The sequence below is a fragment of the Galdieria sulphuraria genome, assembly GCF_000341285.1.
Source record: "Galdieria sulphuraria unplaced genomic scaffold scaf_55, whole genome shotgun sequence".
Lineage (NCBI taxonomy): Eukaryota > Rhodophyta > Bangiophyceae > Galdieriales > Galdieriaceae > Galdieria > Galdieria sulphuraria.
The window spans coordinates 1-12390 of NW_005178420.1; the positions used below are offsets into that span (position 1 = coordinate 1).

Here is a 12390-nt window from a genome sequence, read left to right on the forward strand (position 1 = left end):
AACTTCTAACATATATGCTGTCTTACGCACAGACGAGCTGATAATGTTAAGTATATAAGGACTTTGTGAATAATTTCCAGTATATGCGTAAATTCCTAGACCTATAATAAGGTAGTTGATAATATTAATGGTGAATCCCCAAAAAACTGCCTTTTTAAAGTCATATGGATTTCCCATTTCTATTATCAAATTGAAGAACAGGAGGTGCCCCGAATAAGCAAAAACGATATCCTTTGCAATCATTCCTTAGTTGATATGAAAATATACATAAAATAATACGTACCGAAATAGCTACAAAGAAATCAACGAGGTTTGTTATAGCAAAAGCTGAAGCACCCGAGGATGCTCCAATGGATAGGTCAGGTTCTGGAGAGTTCTGTACTGCAACTGCTGTCAAGGTCATTATTTCAGGGACTGCTACAAAGATAATGCAAGATATGGACAAATATGCAACTCCTTTCAATGTTCGAGGAACTGAAATTAAAATACCTATCAATGTCACAACCACGGAAAACACAATGTAACATGTCTTTTGATTGGCAGCAATATAAAATGCTTGTGCAGAAACCATAATGTTTGCAGCAACGAAACAAAACAAAAGAGTTACTTGGCACCATAAAGCTACTTCCTTGGCAATTCTCCCAAAGTGAATTCCAACGACTTCATCATAGTTACGCACAAGTGGATGTGACTTCCATATGTCGGATATCAGAAAGCCGGTATACATGGCCATAATTCCGAAGAAAACTAGAAAGATTGCTCCAGGAACGAAACCCATACTCATTACAACACTGGGTAACGAAAGCTGAGAAGCTGATTCTGTCTCGGCAACCAATAGAATGACAACCAGAACCCAGTTGCTTTTCAAGCTTTCTGGAAGTTTATCAGGGTCTAATTCTGCCTGAGCATTGTTTGCTTCGGGCAACTGAACTTTAGACGACTGAGCCTGTTCTTCCTGTGGTTGACAGTTATATATTCCTTCATCAACAAACTCTAAGCTATTTTGCTTACAATCCATGATCACTTGACAGCGAGTCTCAAAGACAGACAAAGCGATAAGAGAAGCTGATTTTCATTCCAGACGCTCAAGTGGAATCGAGTCCACAGGAAAGGATCGGCTTGTCGATGTGGACAATTGGGAAAGATTTGCAATGTCTTTCTTGTTGCATCCCATTTTCTCTTTACCTTGTAGAAAATGACTTTGTTCATTACTGGTTAAGGAATGATTCCTTCATTCCTTTTGTATGGATAGACAAATACAATGGGTTTCGAGCAAAAATTGATGTCGGTAGCTCCCAACACCAATCTGGACTTTTTTTTTCAAGTGTTTTTCAGTAAAGATATTCTCCAAAAATGGAAGTGCCTGGTTTTGCCCTTTGACCAACTAGGCTCAACTCTGATAGTTTATTTAGTGATTATTGTTACGTTGCTTTACCTGAATGCTACCTCAAAGTGTGCACCTGCCAATTAACGATTGTCGTTGAAACGATAAAAGTTTTTGGAGATATTTTTGAGTTTATTGGATCTTATGTTTCTAAATTCTTTTGTTTTTTTATTGGTTCCATTGGTATGTCCAACAAGCTATGCCTTTGACTAAAAGGTATAACCCACCCACGATAGAATTTATTCATTGATGACAGAAAACCGTCTGATGAGCTATACTGTATTGTACGATACGACAGAAAATAAAGACCTCAACTTGTCGTTAAGGGCAAAGAAATTGTCTTGGAAAGAAAATCAAAGTGGACACTATCCGTCTTCAATTCCGAATCTTTCTTCTGTTGATGGAAAGGAGATCAAATGCAACTCCAAAAGCACGAAGGTTTGTCAGTATTCTGTTGGTTTCCTTTAAAGGACATTATTTGACAACTTGTGAATTTGAGTTGGATATTTCCAGTTGTTAAAGAGCAATGTGGGTGTAAGGACAGTCTTTCTAATAGAGAATCTGCGGACCACTGAAAACGAAGAGAGCAGAGTGGTTGGTGTGTATGCCGACCTCATTTTATGCAGAGTTGCTACTTGTTTGAGATCCCGTACTAGTTACCGTAATTCATTGTGGAATGGTTGAATAAATCATTGAATTGGAGACGACTTTATCACAAGTGGTGATGGGCTACCGATAAAAGCTTCAAAGTATGCATACAAAAGTTTATAATTGTTTCTATTCTTTATCAAAGAATCCAAGTATGCCAAAGATATGCCGATATAAGAAGACAACATCTTGATATACTCAAATGGAACATTTGTTTCGTTACTCTATAGCTTTTAGTTTTGTAGAGACAAGACTAGCGGAGTTTTGAATTAATAACACAGTGAAAGTGACCCAATTGATCGCATTTTCTTCTTTTAAAAAACTTTGAGTAGCTGGTCATAGTAACTTGGAAATATACCCAAGATAATACTCATGGATAGCGTGTCAACTTGTCCCAGTAATAAGCTCGGAGAATATGAAGGGAAAAGAATTTGTTCCAACAGTTACACTCATAATAGTTTGCCAGATTCAACTCCATTCCTTTCTCTTGGAATATATTGGCTAACAAACGAAAAATGGTTATAAGAGGAGGAAATGTCCACAACCTTTTTAAAATACTATGAAAGACCAGCAACTCTTGAGCAAAGGCATTTTGATGCATTCAGAAAAATTCGACATTTCAACAGACATATTTGTCCAAGCAAAGTTTCCATATAAACTGCTATAATCCACCAAAACTCGGTGAAAACTGCTTACAACAACACTAAATCTTCACCCGAGGTTTTCAAGAACCATAAATGAATAACACCACCTCGTAATAAAATTTCACATACCGGATTAAGAACAACAGAGAATAATTCTTGGAACAACTCCAAAGCCAATCAATTTATCATTTGGGTCATTATAAGAAGATACAATGACGATATTATTTCTAATACAAGTATTCACATAAGAGGCAGGTACACGCCGTCCAACACCTCTCAACAGGGCCACTCTAAAGTCCATGGAGGACTCAAGGCCTTTTATTTCTTCTTCTATGCGATATTGTAGTCCCAATATTTTAAGAACTTGTAGTCTCCTATACCACGAGCATAGATAGGTTGCGTTTTCCAGAATTTCTATGGAACCTGCAGAAAACCTAAATTAAGGATCGAATAGTCTTCTATCCAATGCAAAACTATGTGACAAGGTTTGGTTAACATACAAAGTCTATTCACATAACCAGATGTATCATGTTCTCTTGAGCACTATAAGGAAGCCAAATAATCTTTTCAAAGATATTCCTTCAGTTTGTTTCAACTTGGTCCTTCGACAATGTAGGTTTCTATTTTGGTTCCGTAGACACTTCTCTATCGTGATAACAGTGAATTCTTCAAACATCAATACCGAGTCACCTTCCAACACAAGAGGAGCTTCTATTCTAAGAACGCACTCCAAGTCTCGTGTCTTTTACGCGACAAGGAAATCGTATTCCAATTCTGGGTAACAACCATCCAACGAAACTCCCCAAATACTAAAACTAAAGTAACTCAAGATATATTAGAAACACTCTTTAAGGGTATTTGACGAGTAAAAAATATAGGTCCAACGTTTCTCGACCAACAGCTACTGGTTTCAGCTGTCCTTATTCTACCAGATAATAGTTAGCTCAACACAGCTCTTCCAAGAATTGGCAAAAGAAACAACACAAACAGAGTAGTAATAAGCTTCATACAAATATGGAGCTCATCAAACCAAACCCCTTAAAATTGTTATACTTTTACAGTTATCAGGTCTTTCAGTCCAATCAATTCACCCTGAAAATGTTCTCTCTTTAATAGAATATCAATAAAACCTTGTGTTTCTCCCATTCTTTATTCCTCTTTTTCTGAATAGTATTGTAGAGTCAAGTAACAAACACAAGTTTTACAAATTCGTTAATATGCTTGTTTCTATAAAGAGTGGATCTCATTTCTTCAGTCGAATGTTTGCCATTGCTAAGTTTCCTTGTCATTCTTAGCAAAAGGAAGGAGTCGTTTATTGTTGTAAAATCTAAATAGAGGGACTAAACCTTCTAGGCAGCTGTTTACAAGTAATCTTATGGATATTATCATTTCAGTGTTCTGTTAATACTAACTATAGTTTTTGGATTGCAAGCAACTCTAATGGGCTTAATTCTTTATAGAATGAAAACATCATATTTCATAAGAAATAATCAACTTGATTATCCACATTTCTCTTTCATTCTACTTTTCGTCATATCAAACGAAAATAAAGCGACTCAAAGATTTTCTTTATCCAATGGTCATCAGATGCAACGACCTATGGACGATGGATTTGAGTCGATTGGGTCTTGTTGAAATTTTCAACAGAAAGGTTGAAGACTCCATTCTTCTATCGGTATTTGTGGAAATGAAGAATTGGAAACTCTCAAGGTTTTCAAGAGCCTTAAGTCATTTGGAGAATGCCTATCATGGCAGCCTGAAACCTTCTGTACTTACTGAGATACCAGGACCTCGTTCAAAGGAATTGAGTGCTCAATTGGACACTATTCAGGAAAGTAGAACAGTCAGTTTCTTTATTGATTTCGAAAAGGTGAGCTAGCTTTATTTTTTTGTTAGAATATATTTGAATTCATAGCTTAATAGAGTCAAGGAAACTATTTGGTTGATGCAGATGGAAATATTCTACTCGATATGTTTTGTCAAATAGCATCCTTACCTTTGGGTTACAATCACCCAGCTGTTATTCAGGCAGTGAAAAATAACTCAGAATTTATGTCATTTCTAGTACAAAGACCAGCACTCGGAATCAATCCACCCATTCAGTGGCCACAAGTACTGCAACAGACTTTACAAAATGTTGCACCTCGTGGACTCGAACAAGTCGTAACTACTTGCGGTTGTGGTACTTCTGCAAATGAAAATGCTTTCAAGGTAATTAGATTCCATTCACAAGGCTTATTTTTAAACTGTATAATAGGCAGCTTTTATATGGAAGCGTGCAAAACAACGTCCTGGAGTTGAGCCTACGATAGAAGAATTAGAGTCTGCTATGCACAATCGTCCTCCTGGAAGCCCTTCCTTGGCTATTTTGTCCTTTGAAAACTCTTTTCACGGAAGAACTCTGGGATCCTTGTCAGCTACTCGATCCAAAGCATTGTATAAGGTAAGAAGTTTGATACTACAGTTTTGCCATATGTATAATACGTATTTTTGTGTATATATGGATAGGTAGACTTCCCATCTTTTGAATGGCCTATGGCTCCATTTCCAAATCTTCGTTATCCTCTGCAAGGGAAACAAGACTTGATGAATATCAAGGAAGAAGATCGATGTCTGAAAAGTGTGGCCAACATTCTATCTACGCATCCTATTCCCATCGCTGCTGTTATTGTGGAGCCTATCTTGTCTGAAGGTGGAGACTTATCAGCTTCTCCACGCTTTTTTAGAGAGCTGCGAGATCTTGCACTTCAAAATGATGTGGCTTTTATAGGTTTGTATTATCTTATATTTATTTTCAGTCGGTGACCTTTGTGATCTAGTCGATGAGGTTCAAACCGGTTGTGGTGCAACTGGTACTTTTTGGGCTCATGAAGCTTGGGAACTCTCAACTCCACCTGACATGGTTACCTTTTCAAAGAAAATGCAAGTATCTGGATATTATGCTAGAAAAGGATTTAGACCTGCTCAATGTTCTCGTATATTTGGAACTTGGATGGTAAGCCAATCTTGTGTTAAAAACGAGTCTCCATTGAACATTGATGTATAGGGTGACCCTCTTCGTATGTTGCACTGCAAAGCAATTGTAGACACGATTAACTCAGAGAAGCTTCTCGAAAGAGTAAAACATACGGGAGAATATCTTAAAAATGGTTTGATGGAGGCCTCTAACCAATTTCCAGAACAAATCAAGAATGTAAGAGGTAAAGGTACCTTTTTGGCTTGGGACTGCAAAAGTTCAGAAGAAAGAGATCATTTCATATATGTTTTAAGACAGTATGGAGTGAATATTGGGGGTTGCGGAAAGAATACTTGTCGACTTCGACCAGCACTCATTTTAGAACATGATGACGTTGAAGTATTCATGACGGCATTCCAACAAGCATTGAAGACTATTACTTTGTCATAATGAAAGAATAGAACGAGTTGATTTGTTACATACGGTTTGTGCACTGAGTAAAGATGATATGTGTCTCTGCATTTGTCTATTCTCCTTTTGAAAATTCCAATACTTGAATAACATGAAATATGGTTGTCATTGCAGAATATCTAGATACAAAACATCATGAAAGTAACCTTTCATATTGGAAATAATAGTTCCATTCGGCTCTCTAAGCAACACAACTTGTTGGCAGAATTTTCGAGATGTTGACGGAGGAATATATTGAACAATCTAAAAATTGTGTCAAAAGAACACAAGATTCATCTTACTGATATTTAGGTAATTGTCAAATCTTGAGACTTTTAAAGGAATTGTTGTTGTTTTCTCAACAATCTTGTATGCAAACCGCTCAAAACATTGTAGGGCTTTCTGAAGAATACATCAAATTGAACATAAATCAAGAATGAGAAGGAAAAATAGTTTTATCAAAAAAACTGTCAGAACAAGTGCTTACCATTTTAAAAAAAACATATTTGGAAATTCTTTGGGTGGTTCTCCAACTCTATTGCTATGAACTACCATTTCGAGTATATCCTTGTCAATGAAGAATGACTGTGAGAGATTGTAAAAAGCCAATTTTTGAGCAACATGTACTTCATAGAAGACAGCAATCTGTGTACTTGACACGAGTAAAAGCTTTTTGTAGAAGATGTGCATCTTATATCCATGAAAGGAAAGAGTGGGAAGATAAAATTAGCTTGCAATAGAAAACCCCGCAATCACTACTATGTGTGCTCTTTACAAGTATATATGACCGAGGATTCTACTGCTACCAAGTAATTGATATCTGATAAAGAAACCCGAATCTCGTCAAAGTTTTATAAATCAACTGATTATTAAGATAGATACTCGTACGGAGGAATATACAATTTACTATTTATGCTACTTGTGTACATAATACGATTTCGATGTAGAGGAATAAGCAAAGGTTCTGCAAATATTTCAACTGAATAACAGGCTTTTTATATGATATCCCAATCAATTCGTGATAGAGAACCTTTCAAGTATTCCAAAAGTTCTATCTACCAAGGTCCCTATATATAGTTGGAAGTTTACAATAGTTTTTAAAACTTTCTTCTATTTGTATCCTACTTGTATTTTGTATGTAAAGCGAGTAAACAAGTAGCAAAACATGGCGGGAAGGGATTGGATAGAATGGCTTTAGTCCCTGTGAATTTCGTGCTTTGCTGGCCAGATCAGATGGCCTGAAGGAGAGACACGTAGATCAACTTTGTAACGGCGCCAAATGGAGCATGTTTCGCGCCAAAGAGTTTTTTCATTTGCTGAAGCCAACGCTACTCGGTGTCGAATAGGATACAAACGAACCTTATATTTCATATTATTTCAATTGAGTCATATTGCATATAGAGGTTAATATATTAGGCGTTTGTGGTGACTGACCTATTATAAAGAGAGTGACTCTGGTGGAGAATACATATATGACACGTTGTTGATGCCGAGAGAATAGTTGCACTGTATTTATATAGTATGACATTGAGAGGAAGAGAGAAAAGGTCGAAATCGGTAGAAAGAACAAAGGAAGACTCAAGGGAATCATTGTTCGGAAGATTTACCTTCTTTAGGAACTGTAATAGGCAGTGCAAGGACAACTCTAAGAGTACGAATGAAGTCAAGTTCCAAAATAATGGACTTGAAGAACAAAATACGCAAGCACAACAACCCCAACTATCTCCTTCTATTCCAGTGACACGCTCAAATAGAAGAAGACATGAAGCTATCGAAGACACTTATAACAACTGGGACTCAAAAATATTAGAGAATAGTTTATCTTCTAGTTATCCAGGTCATAACAGTCCACGTTCTTTATCACCTGAACCTTATTCAAGTGTTCTTCATCGCTCGTATCCAAAGAATAATAATGTGCTGTCAAAGAGAGTCAGTTATAATATTGGAAATGGGATAAGGAACCTATCAGCTCTAATATCGGGAACACCGGGACGTTTTGCCGAAACTATGAGCGGAATTCGTGCTTCTAGCTCCAGCGAACTTTCCAAACTAACCTCGTCTTCTGTTTCGGATGCGTTTTCTAGAGACTTTGGAGAGCTCTCCAAATCCTTTAATGGCTTAGACAGCCCCATATGTATAACTCCAAGAATAGAAGGATCGCAATCGAGTCTATCAGAGAAGAGTGATGTCAATTTCAAGTTTGAGATTTCGCCAGTATCTTCTAGAACTGTGACACAAACTGGCTCAATCTCTAGTAGGTCAATCATCAATGCTCGTAATTCTGCTTGTGAGAAGGTTGTAGATAACGAAATACAGATGGCCAGTAATAATGAAGGAATTGAACAACTGGACTTTCTGACGGTACATCGTGGAGATGGTAAAACTCAGATTGAACTCCATCGTGGAAGAATAGATAAGCTATCTCGTCGAGATAGAGTTGATTATCTGCTAGTTGCGAGAGCGTCCAACTTGGAAAATAGTGATCCTTTAGAAAGCACTCAAGTGTTTGATTGCAGTAATGTGCTGGAAGCACATGGCTTGAATATTGAAAAAATTCAGCAACTGTCCAAAGACCTCAAATCATTTAGAAAAAGTTATCATTGTTGGATTTCTTGCAAGTTACAAAAGGAGAAACTAAACCCTCCTGGATTTGAATACGAAAGAATGTTATTCCATGATACAAAAAGTGGCAATGTGGAGCCCCTATTTCAAATTGTATTGGATACTTTTCGCTGTTTGGCTGCTCTCATTGCATACAATATGACAGCAAAGAGTATTTTGATTCCTTTATGTGGAGGTGATCTGTATCGTTGTAAGAACTATCGTGTGGATGCTTTGAAAGCGATTTTGGAAGTTGCTACTGTATACGCAGCATGTGGACTTCCCCTTAGGAGTATCAAAATATTATTACCTGAAAACACATCGATTGAGTCAGAAAGGCGTCATTTTGCTAGGGCAAGAGAAGAGTGGCATAATTTTGACAATCATCCCATTGTTTTGGAAAAGATGGAACGGAAAAACTTTCTGTACGATTGTTTATTGTTACATGGGAAATCGGAAATGAAGCAAATTGAAATCATCAAAGACAGTTTGCAAGACATGAAAGCTAGTTCACAAAGTATAGATTGTGTAGCTAGGTAAGTTTTCAAAACATATTGCAGTCATTATAGAGAAATTGATTCATTCCGTATTTAGTGTACATTCAGGAGCCAACAGCATTCAAATCTTCAAAAGTCTTTCGAGCCTTGTTTTCTCATCTCGCAAAATTGTTGCTTTGATATCTCCAAACTTCATGGAATGCTTATGTTGTCAAATGTTGTTTAGTCTCGCATTTTGTAGAAACTTGGAATCAAAGGGAAATGCTTTATTACCTATTGTATTGGACAACTGTCCTATGAGTCCCTTAGTTAAACGTGTAGTAAATTGTCAGGGTGTCATTGCTGGTTCACAGAAGATCGATATTATATTGAGAGCAATCTGCAAATTTGTTTCTTCTGAAGTGAACTCTTCCGAGCGCAAAAACGACAAAGTTGGTACTATACGTCTGCATTCTGGTGAAATTGTAGAGAAAAAGTGGGAAGATGAAACAACAAGAGAACTTAATGGTCATCATCAGCAGATGAAAGAAGAAGAAGATTTGTGCAGAAACGAGCAATGGCAATATTTCGAAACAAACAATTTGAACGATTTTGAGTTTGAAGACGACGAAAGTATTTTGAGCAATCCTTTGTTTACTCTTTCTTCATTACCCGAATGGAAGAGTCGTTGGAATATCGATCCTCGCATGCTTGAAGTGGGTCCTCGCATTGGAGTTGGTGGTAGCGGAGAAGTTTTTAAAGCTACTTATCAACGCCAAGTAGTTGCTGTAAAGTTACTGGTACAAGATGAAGATCATACTTCTTCCGATGCTCTTTTAGATTTCAAAGGAGAGATGTTATTGATGAGTGGTTTGAGCCATCCCAATATCGTTAAGTTTATAGGCGCAGTGAATAGTTCTACCAACATTTGTCTCGTGACAGAATTTGTTTCAGGCGGATGTTTGTATCGCTACATAGCCAGAAAGAGAGCGAATGGTGAAATCTTTCCTATGAAGGATTATCTGAAGATTGCATTGGATATTGCTAAAGGAATGGAATATCTTCATGCACAGACACCTCGGGTTATTCATATGGACTTGAAGTCACCCAATATTTTGTTGAGTCCACATAACAACGGACACACTGCTAAGATAGCTGATTTTGGATTATCCTGTCGACTAGATAAAGGCTTGAGAAATACTGGTTTTGGTGGAACTGCGGAATGGATGGCACCTGAAATGATGAGACAAGAAAAGTTTGATGAGAAAGTTGATGTGTTTTCATTTGGGGTCATTTTATGGGAACTTGTTACGGGAGAGAAGCCTTGGGGAAATGATCATCCTACACATATCATTCGAAAGGTATCATTGGAAGGACAAAGACTGATTGTACCTTTGGATATCCGACAGAGGATTCCAAAGGAGGTGGACGACCTTATTGATCAGTGTCAAAGTGCAATTCCTGTTCAACGTCCTTCTTTTTCAGATTGTGTGCAAGTTTTAACAGATTTATGTTTTAGAGAAAGCTAAGATACGACTTGTATAAAAAATGAAAATCTTGATGAGAACAATTGTGTTTTCTTGTTGTGATGACTTTGAAATTGTTGGAATGGCTTGGATCCTTTACGCTCTCAAGTCAATAGGCCCAAAAAACTTTCAACGACCCTTGATGGCACATAACAATAGAATTCCTAGTTATATCAGAGTAAAAGAGAATCACATCCTGTTACAAGTGTTGGTCAAACCAGGATCCAAGAGACCTGGTCTAATGCAAACAACTGAAGAAGAGGTTATCATTCACGTAGGTGCACAACCCAAACAAGGAGAAGCCAATCAAGAGTTGGTAGAAAGGTAGTTATTACTCTATTATGGCACTAGAAAGTACTATTTATGGATACACGAGGTTGGCAAAGCTATTGCACGTGCCAAAGTCTGATATTTCCATCGAGTCTGGAGGAAAAGGCAAAAAAAAGAGAGTTTGTATAAAAGGTGTCGTAAATTGGCAAACGATCGACGATATTTTCAAATCTACACAAATGAATGAGAAATAAAAAGACAAGTTTCTCAACTACTTTATGTTGGATACATCACCCAGTAACTCTTATCACATAAAATACTCAGTATGACACAAAGTAAGGTTATCAATGCCTTCCCACTGGGGAATTCGGACTATCATCATCTTCCTCACTATCTTCTCCTTCCACAACTTCCTCCAAGTCGATATCTACTCCAAACTCTTCTTCTACTCTACTAAGTGCTGTGACCACTTCTTGATAAAGTGGAAAAGGAAAAGCTACTCTGGAACCCATACGAAATAGCGTGAAACCAGCAAACGGTGCAGGAAGTGTTTCTGTTTCTAACTCAACGATATTCGCTCCCTTTTTGGCAAGTACTGCTGTTACTGCTTCCACAATTCCTTCAGAATCAGGACCCTCAACATATAATTCATACTCTCTCGTATCAGGAGAAACATGTCGCTCCGCCACGGAAGAAGCACGTCGAGTACTAATCTATAACAATCAACGCATGAGAACAAACAAATTATCTTTCATAAAACAAAACAACCCTACTTGAAAACCTGGTAACGCTGACTCTAGCGCAGATTGTATCAACTTCCCGTCCTTCGCATTCAAACTAACCAATACAATCATAGCAAAGTCTCCTCCAAGACAAGCCATTCGACTGGATTCCACTATACAAAAGTCAAATCAACAAGCAAACAACCAAATCAGATGATACGCTGACCATTGGCTGAAATATTTTTTAGTGCCCAACTAAAGTCGTGTACGATGCCCACTCGGTCGGAACCCGCAACGCTAACAACAAATGATTGTGTTTCCATACTAGTAGCCTTTCTATTTCTCGAGACTAGAAAGAAAAACTAAACTGGAGTATTATGTGAATAAGTATTCAACTATACTTGGAGCAGTAGAAGGGTCGCTTTCGGAAGCCGCTGCTATGGCGCCATGGGTAAACGCCGTGCGACGAAATGTGTGTGGCGTCACCAAGGTTGCATTATTACAACGCCCAAATAGGTAGAACGACCTATTTGTTGAAATTATGGTTGGACGAATAGTTCTGCTAACAGAAGAAACCAAATGTTTGCAAAGCTGACTCAAGGCCATCACCAACCCAAAAACCAATTATTACACACCGATCGGCGATCCTCCCGAGAAGAATTATTCGCCAACTCTGAAATTCAGTTTTAGTGATGTTTCTTTTTTGGACAAAG

General features: G+C 37.6%; 6 protein-coding genes across 6 annotated transcripts; 3 read left to right on the forward strand and 3 right to left on the reverse strand.

Moving 5' to 3' along the window:
* Window positions 1-26: 26 nt before the first annotated feature.
* On the reverse strand, window positions 27-1050 carry Gasu_54020 (amino acid/auxin permease, AAAP family; the record flags this gene model as incomplete). Its single annotated transcript, XM_005703411.1, has 2 exons — window positions 284-1050; window positions 27-231 (listed from the first exon to the last, which is right to left on the reverse strand). Coding segments are annotated over exons 1-2 (940 nt in total), but the record flags the coding sequence as incomplete, so codon positions are not given.
* A 1083-nt stretch (window positions 1051-2133) lies between these two features.
* On the reverse strand, window positions 2134-3300 carry Gasu_54030 (uncharacterized protein). Its single transcript, XM_005703412.1, has 2 exons — window positions 3190-3300; window positions 2134-3110 (listed from the first exon to the last, which is right to left on the reverse strand). The coding sequence occupies exons 1-2, from the start codon at window positions 3204-3206 to the stop codon at window positions 2810-2812; spliced, it is 318 nt and encodes a 105-aa protein (XP_005703469.1). The 5' UTR covers window positions 3207-3300; the 3' UTR covers window positions 2134-2809.
* Window positions 3301-4240: 940 nt separating this feature from the next.
* On the forward strand, window positions 4241-6149 carry Gasu_54040 (4-aminobutyrate transaminase). Its single transcript, XM_005703413.1, has 6 exons — window positions 4241-4546; window positions 4600-4887; window positions 4934-5119; window positions 5185-5446; window positions 5496-5671; window positions 5723-6149. The coding sequence occupies exons 1-6, from the start codon at window positions 4253-4255 to the stop codon at window positions 6080-6082; spliced, it is 1566 nt and encodes a 521-aa protein (XP_005703470.1). The 5' UTR covers window positions 4241-4252; the 3' UTR covers window positions 6083-6149.
* Window positions 6150-7590: 1441 nt separating this feature from the next.
* Window positions 7591-10720, forward strand: Gasu_54050 (serine/threonine protein kinase). The gene is made up of 2 exons (XM_005703414.1): window positions 7591-9219; window positions 9278-10720. The coding sequence occupies exons 1-2, from the start codon at window positions 7604-7606 to the stop codon at window positions 10686-10688; spliced, it is 3027 nt and encodes a 1008-aa protein (XP_005703471.1). The 5' UTR covers window positions 7591-7603; the 3' UTR covers window positions 10689-10720.
* Window positions 10721-10730: 10 nt separating this feature from the next.
* Gasu_54060 (uncharacterized protein) lies at window positions 10731-11231 on the forward strand. Its single transcript, XM_005703415.1, has 2 exons — window positions 10731-11009; window positions 11062-11231. Exons 1-2 carry the CDS (start codon window positions 10768-10770, stop codon window positions 11207-11209), a joined length of 390 nt encoding a protein of 129 aa, XP_005703472.1. The 5' UTR covers window positions 10731-10767; the 3' UTR covers window positions 11210-11231.
* Window positions 11232-11235: 4 nt separating this feature from the next.
* Window positions 11236-12350, reverse strand: Gasu_54070 (uncharacterized protein). The gene is made up of 4 exons (XM_005703416.1): window positions 12079-12350; window positions 11904-12026; window positions 11729-11850; window positions 11236-11668 (listed from the first exon to the last, which is right to left on the reverse strand). Exons 1-4 carry the CDS (start codon window positions 12281-12283, stop codon window positions 11300-11302), a joined length of 819 nt encoding a protein of 272 aa, XP_005703473.1. The 5' UTR covers window positions 12284-12350; the 3' UTR covers window positions 11236-11299.
* Between the last annotated feature and the right edge of the window lie 40 nt (window positions 12351-12390).

Coding starts and splice junctions, on each gene's coding strand:
- Gasu_54050 (XM_005703414.1), top strand. CDS start 7,604: ATGACATTGAGAGGAAGAGAGAAAAGGTCGAAATCGGTAGAAAGAACA. Junction 9,220..9,277: donor AGTATAGATTGTGTAGCTAG/GTAAGTTTTCAA, acceptor TTCCGTATTTAG/TGTACATTCAGGAGCCAACA.
- Gasu_54040 (XM_005703413.1), top strand. CDS start 4,253: ATGGTCATCAGATGCAACGACCTATGGACGATGGATTTGAGTCGATTG. Junction 4,888..4,933: donor CAAATGAAAATGCTTTCAAG/GTAATTAGATTC, acceptor ACTGTATAATAG/GCAGCTTTTATATGGAAGCG. Junction 5,672..5,722: donor GTATATTTGGAACTTGGATG/GTAAGCCAATCT, acceptor ATTGATGTATAG/GGTGACCCTCTTCGTATGTT.
- Gasu_54060 (XM_005703415.1), top strand. CDS start 10,768: ATGGCTTGGATCCTTTACGCTCTCAAGTCAATAGGCCCAAAAAACTTT. Junction 11,010..11,061: donor AATCAAGAGTTGGTAGAAAG/GTAGTTATTACT, acceptor TGGATACACGAG/GTTGGCAAAGCTATTGCACG.
- Gasu_54070 (XM_005703416.1), bottom strand. CDS start 12,283: ATGGCCTTGAGTCAGCTTTGCAAACATTTGGTTTCTTCTGTTAGCAGA. Junction 12,027..12,078: donor CGACCCTTCTACTGCTCCAA/GTATAGTTGAAT, acceptor TTTTCTTTCTAG/TCTCGAGAAATAGAAAGGCT. Junction 11,669..11,728: donor CAGCGTTACCAGGTTTTCAA/GTAGGGTTGTTT, acceptor TGATTGTTATAG/ATTAGTACTCGACGTGCTTC.